The 18895-nt window shown below is 44.0% G+C and overlaps 1 protein-coding gene across 6 annotated transcripts in view; it reads right to left on the minus strand.

The window, feature by feature from the left end:
• Positions 1-16848, minus strand: part of SPNS2 (sphingolipid transporter 2) — a 135236-nt gene extending 118388 nt beyond the window's left edge. For 4 of the 6 annotated variants that reach the window (XR_006015671.1, XR_006015668.1, XR_006015669.1 and 1 more), the window contains exon 1: positions 16370-16848. Coding sequence is in view for 2 of the 6 variants with exons in the window: in XM_042025938.1 (XP_041881872.1) it covers positions 16370-16664 (295 nt within the window). In the remaining 4 variants the exon portion in view is untranslated. The remainder of the gene's footprint in view (positions 1-16369) is intronic. The other 2 variants (XR_006015670.1, XM_042025939.1) reach the window with 1 other exon arrangement.
• Positions 16849-18895: the final 2047 nt, after the last annotated feature.

Raw genomic sequence — 18895 nt, forward strand, 5'->3', positions numbered from 1 at the left:
CAGATACCTCCGTTTCTCTGAGAAGCCATTTCAGGAGCGACTCCTTTTGGTTGCTGCTCCCAGTTTCCAAGCACAGGGCAGACATCAGCCTCATCACAAACACTACAATATTAATGATAAACAACTAACTTACAGGGCCACTGTGAGTACTGATTATTTGGGAGGAGTTTTTATGTGCCAGAGAGCCTTGCTGTGCTAGGTGGGAAAGCAAAGCCAAAGAGGCTGTGCTTAGTCATCCCAGGGCATACAGCAGGTCTGAAGAATGGTCTCCCTGGAAGAAGGGCCACCTGTGTATCCCATGTGTGCCTGCTGAAGGACCCTGATGTGACTGAGCCTCCCCTCTCTCCTTTTTATCCTTGCTGTCCTGCTGCCAGCACCACAGTTGGGATGCAGCAGCTGAAGAGCACAGAGACTTCTGCAATGGGATCCCCTCCTGTGGACCTGCGGGCTCTGTGGTAATACAAACAGCAACACCTCATGGCAGTGCCCAAAACCAAGCTTGTGCTCTGGCCCTCCGTCCATTTATCCTAACACAGGAAAATAAAGTAGTAAAATCTAAATCTCAGTTGTACAGCATAAACACTGCAACTGCCCTGTATTCACACTAACATGAAGAGACTTGAGCCCAGCTATTTTCCTTACAAACTTGACATTACTCAACTTTGATCAAGATATGCATATCCTTTCCTTTCTGAAACTTTTCAACCCAAAATAAACATTCCTTCCTTCACAATCAAACGTCTTTATAGAAACCCACTACTAACATATCACAGCACATTTGAAAAATAAATGGTTGCAGCCTATCAAGTAAAGCATTTTGCTTAAATTACACACTCTTTTTTCATAAAATTCCAGCATGTGGTTTTGCCTTCTCTCCATCCCTGGGCTTGCACAAGAGAACACTGCAGGCCCATATTCTGCTTCACATTAAACAACATAAAACCCCATTAGTTTGTTGAGAAGCCAATAAAGACAGTCAAGCTTATCACCGAGGGCTGCCAAGGGCAGAGAGATTGAGGTAAGGAAAAGCCAGTGAAGGAACCCATGCCTATAGCTATGGCACAGGTGATCCACATGCTAAGCAGAACTCCAGTCTCCCAACATAACCAGCATGACAGTGCCCTTAACTGCAATTCCTAAGTGTAAATGGAAATAGTACATAATTACTGTATAACCAAAGAGCCTTCCCCAGGCATTTCAGATTTAAGACGCATCCATGACTACTTTAGTAAGCATCAAGACTTCAGAAAATTTTAGAGCTGAGCAGAAAAGTAAAAATAGCTGGAGCTGAAAGTATCTTTGTACTTTGAGACTGACCTCCATCTGCAGATTCAGTTACCTCAAAAGCCCAAATCATGAAGATGTGAATAGTTGGTTAATTGCATTTACTTGCCATGTCCTCTTACTTGAGAGATCCATACTACAGCTATGAGAGTAGTAACAGTCGTAACAACTGGAGTTGCCAAGAGGATAAAACTGATGTAAAAAGCAAACAAAGAGTAAGGTTAAATTTATTTGGATTCCTAAAAAAAACCCCAAACTCAACAACAAAAACAACAAAACCAAGATGAAACCCAACTGAAATGATGAAAACCAGATCAAAGTGCAACTCATATCCATTTCTCCTTTCATCTCAGCATTTCAAGTGCTGAGATTTGATAAAAAATGATATATTCTTTCAGTTTATGACATAACAGTTAAACATAGGACATAAAATGAAGAGACTGGGTGCTAGCTGAACCTTAAAACATGTAGCTAGTGATTTCAAACCAGCCAAAGGCTCAAAGCAACAGCTGACCCTTCCAGCAGCTGATAGGAATTAAAGAGCAGGGCACATTATTTGGAAAATTCTTGGATTTTCCATGGCAAATGCCTCAGAATTGTTCCTGCAGTATCTTGATCTCACATGAAGAAGTATCCCAGAAGAGGACAGCCTGTTTCTTTAGCAAACCCTTCTGCTGGATGGTTACACTGCTTTCCAAAGGGTACAAACTTTACAGCCAACACACAACCCAGGTGCTGCCTCCACACTCACCGCAGGCACCTCCTGCACCCCTGCTCATCCTCACTGCCTTCCCAGGGCTTTCTGTCCCAGCAAACCCAGAGCTGCTCATCCTCCCTGCAAGGCAGGAGCCTCCACCTCCACCAAACAGGGAAAGACCATGCCGAGGAGTTTAAAGCGTTCAAAATTCCAGCTCAGAAAGAGACAGCTGTCCATGGCCAACATTTCTAAAGGCAAAATTACAGCATGCGGGAATTACAGATCTGCAGAGAAACCAGCAATTTGTGAGGAATTCAAGTCACCAGAAGCGGCAAATTAGGACCACAATGCTAACAAAATTAGATACAGTCTTCTTTTAACCTCTTCTCTATTTTAAGAGCTTTTTTTTTTTTTTAAATCAAAAAAGGGTTTGTATTTGTTTTGTTGTTAAAGTTTCCATGAAATTGGGCTGAGAGCAACTGTTTAAGAACAATGTTTCTCCATCATTTACTCTCTTTACCTTAGGATGTATAAAATTATGTCTATGCCTGTACAAGGAGGTTGCTCTCGGCCATTTAACAGAGTGACAGAGTCACCAACAGAGATAAAATTCAGTAGCCATGAAAATTTCCATCATCTTTGCAAACATGCTGCTTGACTGGAGGCTGTCAGCTCTGGGATTTTTTTTTTAGGTTCCCTTGCATTCTTCAGTCTTTTCCCAGCTAGGGACACGACTAGAGTCAAAAGGCAGCTCTTTCCCAATGTGACTCTCACTCATCCACATGTCAATAGACTGAACTATGGAAAAACAAAACAAGAACCAAACCAATTTCCACCTGCTCCACTCAATAACAATAAAATCACACAACAGCATCTTTAAAGCCATGCCTGTTCATTTGGATAATTACTCTAACAGCCCATCTAAGCATGGCCTCCGCCCGGTCCCCGATGGAGACCAAAACCTGAAGGAGAAGGAGGAAACAGCTCATCTGCTGAACACAATGTTCGGAAATGTGAGGTGAACATTCCTCACCACAGCAAGATGAATGTTCCCACCCCAGCACAAAGAAAGGGTTCATATTTCATATATTTTCCATTGTTTGAGCTTGCTTGTACATAAGCAACTACATTTAGCAATCACCAATGGGAGAGACTGAGCACTTAAAAAGATTATCATATTTTTAACAATGCAACAGCAGAATCAACAAGGGAGGCTGCACCCTGTTCAGTTCCACTAATGTTCTCCAATTCCTGCAGAGAGCCACCCTTCCATGGGTACTGTTACCTGTAACACTCACTTGGGGGATGTACATCATCTGCTGCACAAATTAAAATTATCCATCATATGAAAAGTTATCCTCAGTGAGGGGGCTGCAGCAATGAACCCCAAAGGAAGCCAAACACCACCATTTACTTCTTAGTCTAAGCAGGACTCTTACAAAGATTCCCTACACTCATCCTGTCTCAGTGGTCTTCAGTGGTGGAAAGGGAGTGGATACAAGTCTGTATGGAACCAAAGAATTCTGGATTGAAATAATCAATACTTTGAAACATAAAATATTTCAATGAGATGGCTTCATGACATAAGGAAATACCCTGCAGGTAGTGATGGAGGCAGTGGTTTTAGACTGGTTTGACTCCCAGGGGTTCATCAGGCAGCGAAGAGCACGGAGGAAGGACTTGTTCAGCCCTGGCAAGTCTCACAGCCTAGTAGTGCCTGTTCCACACTCATGCTGCTACACCTCCACCCTGCCCAGAGAGCAGCTGCTGTGGCTGGCACAGGGTCTTGCACAGGGAAAGGGCAGCAGTCTTGTACCCCAGGGAAGGCACAACGCCCAAGGATCTCAATAGAAACAGCAAGAAAGGCTTTACCGACCTACAAAGGGTTTCAAAGAGAAGTCTGCAGTGTTGCATGAGTGACTGCTCCAGCTAGAATGACACAGCATCCTCACACAGTTATCACTGCCCAGCAAGTGCTGCCTTTATGTGTTTAACAGAAACCTCCTAACACTGCCTGCTGTAGCTTTCATTATTCGCTCTGAAAGCACGCTTCTACTGGACCCTCACAAAAATAATGCAGAGTGTTTAAGGACAAAGACAAGCTTTAGAAGACTGGCAAGGAATTAAGCATCCTTAAAACTATTAATTGGGATGGAAGGAACAGGGAACGCTTATCAGTACAGGCTGCTGGCACACGAGGTCACAGCAGCAGCCAGACACGGCAGGTGCAAGCGATGAAATCTGCGTGCACATTCTGGAGGGACAGCTTCAAACAGAGCTGCTCTTCTCCACCGTGGCTGCTGCCGCTGCTTAATTTGATTACACACAAGTGAGAGCCGGGGGGAGGGAGGGAAGGAAAGCAAAGGCAGGGGCGAGGACCCTCTGGGCACCCATGCGGAAGGTACTGGGCACCCGCAGCTGTGGTCTCAGCACAGGGCTCTGAGCAGGGTCTCCGTGAAATTACAGGGGCACCAGACAGCTGACACGGCACGAGCCTCCGGGAGACAAAAAATGACTTGCGTTCCCCTCAGCAAACCACATGCCGCATAGCAATTTGGACTGGAAAGATGCTATTCTGGATTTAAAGGGAAACTAATCTGTTAAAAGAAACAGACCCCAGAGCGGGAGGGTGTAGAGTCCCTGTGCGAACATCCCTCACATAAACTGTGTCACTTCGTCCATAACACTTGCAGGTGCTACATTCTTTCAGGTTTCCACCAACCAAGTCTTTTACTACCTGGCTTTTTAAGAACTGCCAAGAGACTCTTTCATAACAATAATCTCTAACCTAAAATTATCAAAGTGTGCTCTTGCTTCCCTCTAGCCCTGAAATCTTACAGAAGAACCCTGGGACTGTTCCTTTAAAAGACAGAACAATTCAGTCTCTATTGAATTCTGGGTTGAAAGGAAAAAACCAAAGCAAAAAACCCAGAGTCTAAGATCAGGTCCACCAGACTAAGACCAAGAATATCACTAAAGAGGAAAAATTGCTCTTCTTGAGATATTTAGATACAAGATACCTTAAAATATAACCTTAAAATCTACCTTAAAATTGTTATGACACTACCTACCAAAATCTAATTATACTTTCATAATTATATGTATTAATATCTAAAGTGTGTAATTACAAAGGAGCCAATATATTTTAGAAACACCATACTTATAAACCTATTTTTTTTAAAATAGAAACTTCCTGCATGACTGTAAGATCTATATTTTAGTTCTCCTGTCTTTATGACTCAATACTAGCAACTGGAGGCAAAGGCAACTGGAGTCCACGTGTTTGAATGGAAGCCACAAACAGGGATCTTCTATATTATGTCAAAGGCATTGAACAAAAAAACCCACTAAACCTTGCTCCTGCAGAATTAAAAAAAACCCTGAAAACAGTGGAGAAATTAAATAAATAAATAATAATAATAATAATAAATTTTCTTCCTATCAGCTTCCTTCATTAAAGCAATAACTTTTATGCATTTGTTTTAATTTACAAAGAGAACTGGAGCACCAAAAAATAGAGGTCTTGCCAGCCAAAAGGGTGGAATCTAATGGAATCTACAAACATCTTAATTATCAGACCAGTGATATAAATCTACTAACTAGTGGTGTCCATACCATGGCTGAGCCTGCCTGTTGTTTTCTGGCAGTCTCTGGACAGAGACCACAGGCTGAACATCTATGACTGCCTGGACAATCCAAGCTCTCCCACTGCTGGGCCCATTCTGTACACATAAACCTCTTCTGCAGGTAGCAATGGCCCAGGAAATCTCTCTCACTCAGGACTGAAGTGGTTTGTGTTTCAATTGCACAAGTCTGAGTGAATAAAACCAAACATCATTAGGTTACAAAGCCAAGTAATTTCTAAATGGTGATGAACGTATTTCCCATTCACATAGAAAATGAGAAGGGATGGTATAATAGAGCTTGACTAAATAATTGAATCAAAAATGTTAAATCCTGATTCAGATTTTACTGCGTGTGCTTACAGACAGAGACCTTTCTCTATGCACTCACATAACTTCTGGTTTTATTCAAACATCAGCTCTACTTCTAATTTATTCTTGTTAAGTGGCTTTCAGCAATGCAAGTGATTTAAATGCACACTTGAGAGGCAAATATAAGCTTGCAATAAGGTGCAGTTTGACATTTAAACCATTACATATTTTTGAACATAATATGACTACAGAAGCATTACTAATTCTGAGCCACTTCCAGATGGAAGTTTAAAAAGCACAATGAAATGCAGACCAAAAGTGATTTACCTCTTTTCTCCAGCAACTGTTGCAACTCTCTTGATTCACAGTCCAAAAACTTGAAAATTTTGGTAGCTTTGTAGTAACGTAAAGTGCTCCCACTGCACCTTAAATAGCTGACAAAAATGTACCTTAATACCACATGCATCTCAATACACCTTTAAGAACAAACGTAATTTTAACTTGACTAGAAGAAGTGTTTTAGCGTCTAAGAGCACCACTCCTCCGATGCCCCCATTTCCAGCAGCTTAAGAGCACCGCTCAAAACTTAAGTCATGGAAGGTCTGCCTTCATGGGTGCTCAAGCATACATAAAACAGTGCACTACCTTCCAAAACTGGTCCCAGCTTACAAAGTTACAAAGTAACTGTGAGCAACATTCATTTATGCCCAGCTGGAATTGCCAACATGTAAGAGGTGAAAATTTTGGCTACCTAAAAATATATAATATATGTTTCATGAAGGAAATAGCAAGTGACCCTAAACTTTAGCAGATCTGTCAAGACCCTGCTACAATGAAGTAGGCAAGAGAAGTCATTAATTTTATTGCTTTTGCAGCACATCTGCACAGTTCAAGGTACACCCCAGAGCTGAAAAGCACACAGCAACACATGCTGGGGAGGTGCTGCTAACTGCTCCTGAGCATCTCTATACGTGTAAAAAGGAGATTAAATAAACACAAAGGTAAATTAAATAAAGTAGGTTATTTCCTCAACGACTAAGAAATGCTGTTGGAGAGAAGGGAAAGGGAGGAGAGCAGGAGATATACTCACTATGTGGGGCACCAGTGGCTGAGTAACCTCACGTTCTGACCAGTGACTCGAGGTTCTTCATTAGGGATTGAGTAATGGCTTGTGCCATCTGTATGTAAGTGCAGATGAGCAAAACCACCAGAATTCCTTTCATTTAGAGGGGGAAAAAAAAAAATCTTCCCTGTCCTAATACCAGTTGGGAATAAAACACACAAATACCACATATTAATTGATCATCAGAAGCTCGGGATCCTCAGCATGTTGTTCTTACAGTCAAAAATCAATGACTAGAAGCCAACACTCGGCATTTTCTGTACCTTGTTACAGGAAAGTCATGAGAGATTAATGTTTGCCCTTCTAAGCACTATTACTCAGGTACTTTGTTTGGTACTTCTGAGTTACAAATTCCCAAAAAATTGTGAAGAAAAAAAGTCTCATATCCTAATACTACTACATTAAATAATTTTTTGTCCTCCTTCTTCTCTTCCCCATGAGAAAAGGAACTAACACATCCAAGACGTAGCTGATCAGGAACTGTCAGTTTTAATCAGAGCACTATAGCTGTCAGTCACCAGTGGCCCTTGGGTATTTTGTTTCCTGAATATATAAAAGATTGTTATCCTGAAAGTTAGTCAGCATTTCTGGCTGCTAGACGGAAATAACAAGACTATTAGAAATGTTTTAACACTGGTATAACTGCAGCAGTATTTGAGTTCTAATAGCTCAGCACACCAACACAGGCAATGACCCCTCTTTATGAGCCACACTGGTGCAATAGAAATAATTTCTCCTTATTGCATAGTTTGCACAGTTGGTATTTATTAATAGTGTTGCAATTCTGTATTAATTATTATTTAGCACTGACAACACGCCTGAAACTGCACAAAATTAGTGCCTGGCCCAAAGTGTTTAAGCAGCTCTGATTCAGCATCCCATAAGCAACATTTCATCCACCAACCTGCTCAGGGACTATAGCCTGGGCAGCAGTGGCACTTGGTCAGCTGATGTCATGTCAAATTATTTACATCCTACAGCTTGGGACAGCCAAGCCCCAGTGGCTCTGGCTGGAGCAAAATTTACAAGCACCAGTCTGTTGGAGAAAACCACCCAACACTAAAGGCAATGTGGAAATGAGAATCCAGTATCTTATGCAAAATTATTAGAAAAAGAGTCCTGTCATAGTCTCACATTTTCAAATGAAAAGTCTCACTGAAGAGGAACAGAGCAAGAGCACACAGTGATTTGTGAACTTCCCAAACTGCCCACCTGGTAGGAATGCTGTACTAAAGCAGCTGCCTAAGCCACGATAAAAGCAAAACTTCCAAGGTGATCACCACCACACAGGCACAAATCATGAAATGCAAACGTGACAGGCAGCGAGAAGTGAAAATTGCAAATCAACAAAAGGCCAAGACCCCCCCTTTCAGATCCATACTGCTTTGTTGGCAAACCCTCCTGAAGGATCACTTCTCTGAAATGAGAATATGCAGAGAGCACAGATCAGCAAATCCCAGGACAGCCATGGGAATCAGAGTCAACCTTCAGGCAGGTTTAATTCAGGCCCTGCAGACTCAACACAGACACGAGTCCTGTTGCCACTGTCAGTTCACCTATTTTTGTTGTTTTCCATGTTGCCAAGAACCCAGAGCTGTATTCTAAGACAATAATGACATGTTACTAATACAAATAGAGAAAATAGGAAGCTATGAAACGAATAATTAACTGTGATCTGTTATTTACATAATTATTGGCAGAAGCCTGAACAAGGAGCAAGATGGATTACTGCAGTTTTGGTTCAATGCAGCCTTAAAATAAAAAAATTTAAAAAATAAATCATCACATGCCAAGGCTGAAAGGATTTTCATTCCAGCATGGGGTTCTCTCACTCTGCCAGCCAAGCTCCAAGCTGTTACTGCAGCTATTCTCCAGATAAACACTGATCTTTTCCCTTTGCTCTTCTGTTCAGCTACTGCAGCTGCTGGCCACCAGCAGAAGCATAAGAAATGTATTTTAAAAAACCCCAAAACAAAGAAACAAACAAAAAATCTCAACAGGAGATAATATTGCTCACCAACAATACAACCCTGGTATGTTCATATTGCTCACACCTGACCTTAGGACAGGCAAGGCATAAAGCCTAGTTTTTCTTGTGTATTTCTCTCCCTTCTCTTAAGCTAAAATTGCTCTATGACTTCAGTTGTGGCAGGAGATCAGTTCTTGAGAAGGATCATTGATACTTATGCCCTCAAAACCAGAAGTACAGAATAGGTGGGAGCAGCGATGTTGCTCTCACGACGTGCTCCATTGCTGTCTAGAAAGTTCAGCCGGACAGAAGAACTCCATTCCTTACTCGTCATAAGTGAGAGATAATGTGGTGGTTCCAGCCATGCCTTGTGCAGAGGCTTCCATGAAACACACAGCACAATGAAAAGTGGAAAGAGCCACCAGAGCAACCTGAACAGCTCGTTCAAGAGCCTTCCAGAAGAAACTTTCAGCTGCTCCTGACTGGTGACAGGTCCAGTCATGACTACAAGTGGGAAGGATTCTACATCCCTTCAGTCACTCTCCTGATTTAGTATATACTGTTGTAAAACCAGGAGCACAGATATTAGTGCTCCCTCCCTTTCACTTCCTTTCCCTGCAACTCTACAGAAATAGCTGGGTTACATCAGACAGAAACACACACAAAATAACAATGACAGCAGATGTGTCAAGAAAAGAAAAACCATGCATGAGATGCCTGCTGTACTTGGCAGTTCAGCAGTTCTAGGTAGGGTACTTGTCCAGTCGATGAATCACAGGGTTAGCTGTTTTACAGCACCAAAGTCAAAGCAGGCATGAGTAGTTAAGAACTCAGTCGTAACGACTTGGGGGGTTGTTGTTTCGTTTGGGTTGTTTGGGGGTTCCTTTCTCTTATTTTGCCCTTACCTGTCTCAGATTTGCCTCTTGATTTTCAGACCAAGAATTTCAGACCAGTTCACCAAAAATGCAATTTAAGGAGAGGTCCATGCCAAATCTGTACCCAAACTTCTCTGGAAACCATGATGTGTTGTTCACCTCACTTACACCTCTCTGGGCTCTGAGCCCAAGCCCATTTTGCTCAACTCCCATTAACTTCCGTGGCGCCTTAGGCACTTCACAGGTTCTTTGTACAACTCATTTTGCGCACACATTACTTTTTCTAGAGCACTCATCACCCTACACCCATAGTGCAATTTCCACAAAACTCTCTCAGCCAGAAGGGCATCATCCTCCTTTGTCCATTTCCAACAGTCAACTTCATCCTTTCTCCTGTGATGCTTATCATGTTTGGTAGATGCTGTCTGTAAACTCTTGCTGAAAGCTGCCCTTTTCTCCCCTCAACTCCCTCCTCACCACTTGGCTATACTGCCTACCAAAAAGCCACACCTGCTTATCTTGTAGGGCCTCTCACACTAACAAATGCTGTTTCGTCTCCCTCAGTCTCTCCATCTTTGGCCTACAGCTCTCTGATATATCTTGGAGATATGGAGATAGATGTGGATTGTAAGTACCTTGGGTGCACCACCTGATTCCACAGAAGCTGCACGACAATGTCCTGGTCCATAATACACGTCAAACAACAATGATGCAAACAAACAACTCAGAAGAATTCTGATCTCTGGAGTTCCTAACTTTTATCTGTCATATAAAATCATGGTTTCCTGCTGAATCTCCTGAAGAGGTACCAGGAGCTTTTCCTGATAGTTATAAGGAACTTTGCAAATGTTTTTTGATATAGGTGATACATTATAGAACCTTTCAACCACAAGTTCCTCAGCAGTTGAAAGACCAAGCAAGAGCTATGGGATTTTATGTTACAGGAAAAGTCACCAGTTTTTAACAACATCTGTTCAAATTCATAACCCACCATGCTACGTCACCAGCAGCTTATTTGCTTCTCATGCACAGTGTACCAGAAGAAATGAAGAGTAAATGTTCTCAGTTATTTCCTTTTTTTACACAAATTCCCTGATAGAAATTAACTCTATTGCAGCTTGGTATGGTATTTGAAAAGTCTGAAGGAATGATTACAGATTTCCCACAATTTTGACAAGAGAAGCTTTTTCACAAAGCTTCTGGTATTGACAGTCACAGAGATCAAGGGACTAATAAGATCATCACATTATTCTTAAGAACACACTCAATATTTATGAGTATATTAACTCCATGTAATAAAGGCCACATTGTCTGGCTGCAATGACTTGGATGCTTTGGGGATAAAATTAATCAACATGTATGAAAGAGGATCTCAGAGTCAAACAGGAAAATCTGCACATAATAACAAAGATAGTTAGTATCTGGCAAACCTACAGCACAAGGAAGAAAAAATACTATGATTAAACATAATAACACTTCACTTGAAATGTAAAATACTCTGGAACAAATCCTGCCAACTCGCATAAGAACCAGCAAACAGGAAGCAGCAGCCTTTGCAATAAAGCCCATCACACAGGGAAAACACAACACTAGAGAACAAGATGCTACTGCACAGTCCCTGTCATTGTGCTGTAGAACACTTGCTGTCTCCTGCTTTTGAAGTGCATGAGGTTCAATTCTAACTTCTGCTCCCAGTGCAGGACCTGTTGAATTTTGAGTCAGTAGCAGGTCCCTGCTGTCCAAGTAAAACACTGTCATCCTTTCACAAATGCTCACATGTGTGAGCTGGTGGCACTGCTGGCTCAAGTGCATTCTGTCAGTATTATTTTCTAATAATTTCCAGCATAACAGTCCTTCCAGAGCTGTGTCCTGCTGGGTTAAGATTAGCTCAAAGTGATTAAAAAAAAAAAAAAGGAAGCGCTTGCACTGCCTCTTAATAGTTTTCTCCCTGAAGCCATAAGCCCTGAGCATGGTCTTGTTACAAGGGGAGAAGAGGCTCTTTTTTATCCCATTCCATGTGAGTTCTCTGACTACATTCACTTAGACATTCACTTAGAAACACTCAATGGGGCACTATGTTCCTATCAGAAATGTGAGCTCATAAGTAAAAAGAAGCAGTTTTGGCTCACAACCTCTTGAATGTCTTGAGAGTTAGTGCTGAACCTTTCCTAACCCTTCAGCTGGAGTCTGTACTACATAGTTGTAAACTTGACTTTCAACTTTCAACGATCATTTGCATGTATGTATCTTCAAAGAATGGCATTTGATTTGCAACTATGTGTTGTAATGAGAGGCTAATTAACACAAATATGGTTATTAGCAAGTTGCAGACATTTAAAGGACAAAACCAGCAGACCAAAGTCTGTGACATTACTGTGTGACAGGGATGGAGATCCTCAAGGATGAAGTGATACCAGCCAAGGCTCTGCCACTAACTCCATTACCACAGGCAAATCACCAACATTCTGCAACTTGGTTTCCCCTTCTGTAGTGGGATAGTGAGACTCATTTACTTTGCTGGGTAGTTCTCCAGCTTAATTAAATCATTACCTTTAAATTAAAGCACTACAGAAATGCCAGGAAGTAGCGTCTGAATTAGAAGGTGGAGGTGACACCCTAATGAAGCAAGAATATTTTCATTGTCAACAGCAGGCACAGTAAAAGGTCACCCATGGTATAATTGTGAAACCACATTCCAAGCTTCTGAAGGCAAGATGACTTTTCCCAAAACCTCATTAAGGAAGAAGATATGTCCCAGCATCATTGGATGGCTGAAATGCTGCAGTTTCACAGGCAATCTACGATGGTTTAATTACTTTTGTTTTCCCCTTGTCCTTACTCTTTGCTATCCTAATAGCAGCAAAATATCACAGCTTTTTCCACAGGCAACTGTTTTCAGTATGATCAAAGACCTATTAAGAAAATTGCAGAGGATCATTTCCCTTCAAGTTGGTAATGCTCAGCACTGATTGAGTTTTCAATCTTTTCTTTACAAGAGCCACAATAGAAGCACTCGCACTTTTTGTCTGGGACAGCTTCTCCCAAATATCAGTATATTCCAACATACTCCACATGCACTGGAAATTTCCAAGTCTTTGTAAACGTAAGGACCTTATTGAAATATCCACTACTGCTGTGCAGACACTTTATTTTTAAGTACTGGAAGAAACTTATTCTTAAACCATAAGAAACAGGCCAGTCCTCTGCGGTCAGGCCCATTTTCATCATGTACTCCCAAAAAAGCTGCAAATTTAGTGTTAGGTGTGAAGCTGTGTATGCCCTGTATCTTGGAAACTGCACTCAAGCTCTGTCCCAGATACCAAAAACACACACCCCATCATAAAGTCATTTAGTCCATGCTGGGAAGCCATTAAACCAAAACCAGGAAAACAGACAGCTACTTCCTTGTGTGTTGGACTTGAAAAAAACGATCACCCAAGAACAACTCATTATATACAATGTTTATGTGTCCAGAGTGTAAACACCAAGAAATACCATATTTGCTGTTTGCTTTGTAGCAATGCAAAAACTTTTAAGGGCAAGATGTGCTATAGGAGAGGTCAGCCTAGTTCTTTCTATTATATAAGATGCTCTTGCATCTTATGTATGACTGGATACATACTATCCAGCTTCTGTGAGGATATGTTAGAAAATAGTGGAAGATACTCGGGAAATTACATGTGGAAATAATTCTGTATATGATCTTTTTTTCCCCAGTAAGTAAATACATACTTGCATACACTTGTTTTATATATATATATATATATAGGAAATATATACTTGCTTTTTCTTATACTTTTTGGAAAACCAAAATGATTGCAACCAAGTTCTCAAGTAAGACAGAAGATGTACTTGGAGTATCGTGCCCATACAGCTGGATACTCTGTTTGCTTATGTCTGTCTGTCAGCTGCCTGCTAATTGCTTTTGAGGCCACTGACCTGCTTTTGACTAAATTTGACAGCAGGAAGAAGTCCCAAAGCTTCCAACACTTTCATTTAAAAAAAATGGTTGGGTAGATGCAAGACTCTTATAAGACGAGAAAGGTTAATGACAAAGGTCAACTATTATTTGACGTCAGAGAATCCACAGCAGGGATCACCCTAGAGACAGATCCTCAGGAACCAGTTTCCATTGGTACTGCCACTCTTCTAACACTTGTTTCAAATAGAGCTGGAACCAGAAATTAGTTCCAGTTCTCACAACAGTCCACTGGCCTTAGGTAAATCGTAACTTCTGATGCTACTTCCCCTGCCATAATGTGGCTGGTGTTAAAATCTCTTATTACGTTGCTGCAACGATTCATATTTGAAATGTACTTTGAAGGTCTGGAGAGTTGTATTTACTAATTATTACCTGTCTTGAGACATGAGCTGAATATTCAAAGTGCTAGCTTGATTCATCTGCAAGTGCACATCACATAAGCATGTGGTATACACTAAGACTCAAAACACAAAAGTAAAGATTACTTTTAGAGAAGACTTTATAATCAAGTCAGTTTTGAGCTCAAAACATATAATTTTTATTACCACAACTCTTCTATTACACTGGATTTAAATTATTCCATGTTTTAGATTAGCACTTTATAGAACACCGGTTTGAAAAGTAAATACCAATTGACAGAAGACAAAAAGCCCATGCAAAGTTTGATTCTGTCCCCAAAGGCAAGTCTGATGTCTGAGATCTTAAACCTTTGATATCAAACTGAGTGTTAACAGATAAATTGCACAGGGCAGTTATTGAGCACAGTAAAATCAGAGCTTGTCCTTGAAATATCAGCAATTATAGCACTGAGACTGGCAATGCCACATTACAGTAGGCAGGCATTTTTATCTTCTGCTTGGTCAGGCACCTTCCAGCCTTTCCAGAAAAGAAGATGCTTTCACTTCTTGCAGGCAGAAAAATCAGATGACAAAGGTCTTGGTGGAAGTGCTAGAGCAAATAGGTGAACTAGATGTGATTTTTTTTTTTTTTTAAAGAATGCACGAGGCGGGGAATAGCTTCCTAAAAAGGAAACTTTCCATGTATTAAAGGTGCTTTGTAGTAAAACTGTCTACTAGAGAGGTATTTGAGGGCAAGGGAACACACTACAATTTCCTTCAATAATAACAGGTTAACCTTGTATCTTCAAGCTTCCTTCTGTAACAGACTGATTACCAGCCAAGTACTCAGTATCTCCCAATACTGGCCTTTTACATTTCCTGAAGGAACAAGCCACATCTAAAAAGAAAAACAAAAAAGCCACAACAGTGACAGCTAAATATTCCATCTAATCCTCCCCATCTCCTTACTCCAGACAAAATAAATACAACCTGGCCAACTTATTCTCACAAAAGTGACTTAGATTTATGTCCCTTGCTCTCTATTACTGCCCTACAAACATATATTATTTTAATGCAGTATAAACAAATAATTGGATTTGCTTAACACCACATTGAGTCCTAGTGATTAAAACATATATATGCATAGAGAAAAAATTTATACATGCACAAACCCCTTTGTAAGCTCTGAAGATAAAATTATCAGTATTGCCAAACAGAGAATATGTATTATATTCTAATGACATGAGACAGTTGATTACCAACAAGCCTACTTCGTTTCTAATTAGAAAAAGTTCAGTGATGATCTTCTTCCCTGCTGTTATTGCCTGACAAGAATAAACAAGGAGTCTGCTCTAGGGATGGCACAGTAAACATGCAAACAGACATTTGTTTTGGAGCTTCGCTTCACAGTAGTAGTAAGTACTGAGGAACATAGTGGTTCACGGAGTACAGCTGGTCATGCATCCATCAGCGCATGATTTTAAGTGTTTACCTCAAGAAAACCGAGCTTTGCAAAGTGCACTGCGGCTGCCTAGCTGCTCCTCCTGCGCCCGCTCCTGCCGGCTCTGCTGTCACCTGCTCGGGAGTTCTGCAGGGAAGGGACCCTCCTTGGCACAGGGCTGAAGGGCAGCCGGGTGTTCCAGGCTGGACGCACTCCGCAGAAACAAAGCAAAGGGGATTTGCTTCGCTGCGATTTTCACCCAAGGACACACCGCGCTCGCATGCCCGTCTCCCCCCCTTTGGCATCAGACTGTCTCTCCGGCCGCAGCTGCACCTGTCGCCCGCAGCGTTCACCCTGTGCCGGGATCGATAACGCGTCTGCCATCACCCCCGAACCTCGCCGAGCGCCCCCTGCTCTGCCCAGGCGCCGGTCCCTCCCGAATCCCATCGAGCACCGATTCCTCCATCGAGCCCAGACAAACAAAGGGCGCTTCTCTTATCTTCGATAAAATTCAGACAAACTAGAGAACAATACCGGAAGGGCCGCACAATGGGCACCGGCCGCGCCGCATCCCTCACGCCATCCCTCCTCCAGCCCCGGCACGGCGGGCGAGACCCGGTGACCCCAGCCCGGGACAACCCTGGGGACGGCGGCGGCTGTACCGTGCCCGGGCAGGGCTGTCGCCGGGCGGCGGGGGATGCCCTCACAGCCGCGGGTGCGCTCACCTGCCACCGTGTACCGGTCCAGGTAGTTGAGCACGTTGCCCACACTGAGGATGCCGGCGGCCGCTACCCGGGCCCGGCCGACGCTCGGCGCCTTGCGGAGGGCGGAGGGGCGGTCGGGGTGCTTGCCGGCCGCCGGTGGGTTCATCCTGCCCGACAGGGTCTGCACCTCTCCCTCGGCGCCCCGGCCGCAGCAGCCCCGCTCGCCGTCCTCCTCCTCCTCTTCGTCGCCGGCTCGGAGCCGCCCGCCGCAGCCCGGGCTGCTGCCGGAGGAGCCGTCGCTTTCCAGGCACATCATGGGCTGCGGGAGGGAATCTCGGCGTGCGGGAGCCCGGGCGGGGTGACTGACTGACTGACTGACGGACGGACGGACGGACGGACGGACGGAGAGAGCGAGCGGAGAGCGCTCAGCGCCGCATCCCGCGGTCGCCCCGAGCCTGCCCGGGACAGGCCGGCTCTGACAGCCCGGGCGGGGCCGGGGCCCGCGGGGCGGGGCCCGGGGAAGGCTCCGCCCCTGCCCCCGCCCCGCCCCGCCTCGGCGGCCGTGCGCGCCCCGCCCCCGCGGCCCCGAGGGGTCCGTGAGCCCGGCCCGGGGCGGTCCAGGGGGGCGGACCCTAAGCCGCCCTTGAAGCGCCCCTTACGGGTGTATCCTCAGCCGTGCTCCACCGCGGCCCCTCAGCCGTCGGCGGACCAGCCCGTAGGGGTGTCCCCTCAGCCCGCCTCAGGGCGGCTCCTCATCCCTCCTCAGACCGGCCCCGAGAGGTCCGTCAGCCGCCTCAGGTCGGCGCCTCAGCTGTTTTCAGTGTCGCCCAGAGGGTGACCCTTCAGCCCCCTCCATGTGCCCTAAGGGGATCCCTCAGCCCAGCCAGGAGCGGGTTCTCCCTCAGCCCCCCTCAGACCGGCCATGATAGACGGTTCCTCAGAAACTTCAGCTCGGCCCTGAGGGGATCCCCCCCTCAGCCCAGCCCGGCCCGGGCATGAGGAGATTTTTCCTCTGCCCACCTCAGCTTGGCCCTCAGGTGGTCCCCTCAGCCCGGCTATGAGGGGGTTCCTCCTCAGCTCACCTCAGCCCCTCAGCCCGGGAGAGTCCAGGTCTTACCTACTCGGAGTCACCAGCGCAGTGGGACCGAGTAATGAAATCCCTTTATCTACCTTTATTATTCTTCAGCACTGCACAACGGGCTTCAAACACACGGGTGGAACTGTAGAGGTAGCTGGAAAAAAACCAAACCCACCAAACAAAACCAATGGCTCCAGCACTACCGGCTTGTACCCAACAATCAACTCCATGTGAGCTGTGCAGGCCCACCCTCAGATGTGAGTTTAAGAATAAATCTGCACAAAAGTTCTCCTTGCCTATCCTGGGTGCCCAGAGCTGTCTCCAGTCACACGGGCTGGCAGGGAAGGGGCAGTGTGATGGAGGGCAAGGGCACACTGGGATGTGCCACCAACCTCGCAACTTCCTGCTCGGCCCCAGATGATTTTCCTACTGCACAGAAGTAGTTTCACAAACAACACACATCTTCAAAGGAAGTAAAATTGCTCTGGAGTTCCCCCCACTGCAAACAGTTCCATCCCACTCCCTATAAAGTTTCACCTTTGAGCTAAGAATGGCCAACAAACATTTAATTTCAAAAGGAGAATCTTCAAAGAGATAAAAGTGTTCACAACCAGAGTGGCTCCAGCCTGTCATACCTGTCATAAAACTACAAAAGGTAACTAAAACCAGAGAAATAAAAAGACTGCTGGAGAGCCAACGCATGTCCAAAAACAGCATGTTACAATTTCAGATTCCTCTCAGTTTGTTGATCTTACCTAAGAAAATGTGTCGTGATTAAAGCCTTTGTCTCTGGGGTATTTAAACGAATCCCCACTGCCTTTCTCTGAGGAACACAGAGTTGCTCGCAGCACAGCCCGTGTGTGTGTGCTTGGCATACCTGGCTGTGTCACACCCTACCCACCGATGACACCAGGTCCAGACTATGCCAGAAATCTGGTGAGATACCACCAACGTAACCCTCAGTTTGCTAGCAGAGAAAAGGGCACTTTTTGGTGAGTCAGCTGTAATTCAGGGCTGCTTGTGCAATACCGCTGAGGAAAGGAGCAAATACCGTTTCCGGGGATACGTGACACTCCCAAATAGTGAGAGGTGACATTTTAACTTTGGGAATGGGTCTGCACAGATGTTCCAGAGTTCATTTCGGTAGCGGAAACAACGTATCTGGTTTAATGATAATGTTCAGGTTGACTTGTTGAAGTCTAGGGAATCATTTTTTGCTCCATAGCAGCATCTGCAGTTCAGATGTGACTATATGGGAACAGTTATATTGACAAAACATCCCCACAAATTTCAGAATTCTAGTGGTGTACTTAATTTGATTAAGTGGCAGTGCTCATGCATTATATAGCCCAAAAGGAAAAACAAAAAACCAAACCAACCAAACAAACAAAAAACAAACCAACCAAAACCAACAGAAAATGGTAGAGCTGAAAAGAAGGAAAAGAAACAAAAAAGGGAAGGAAAAAAAT

The sequence above is a fragment of the Corvus kubaryi genome, unplaced genomic scaffold (genome assembly GCF_017639235.1).
Source record: "Corvus kubaryi isolate FWS band 111438036 unplaced genomic scaffold, C.kubaryi_AGA036_p1.0 37284, whole genome shotgun sequence".
NCBI lineage: Eukaryota > Metazoa > Chordata > Aves > Passeriformes > Corvidae > Corvus > Corvus kubaryi.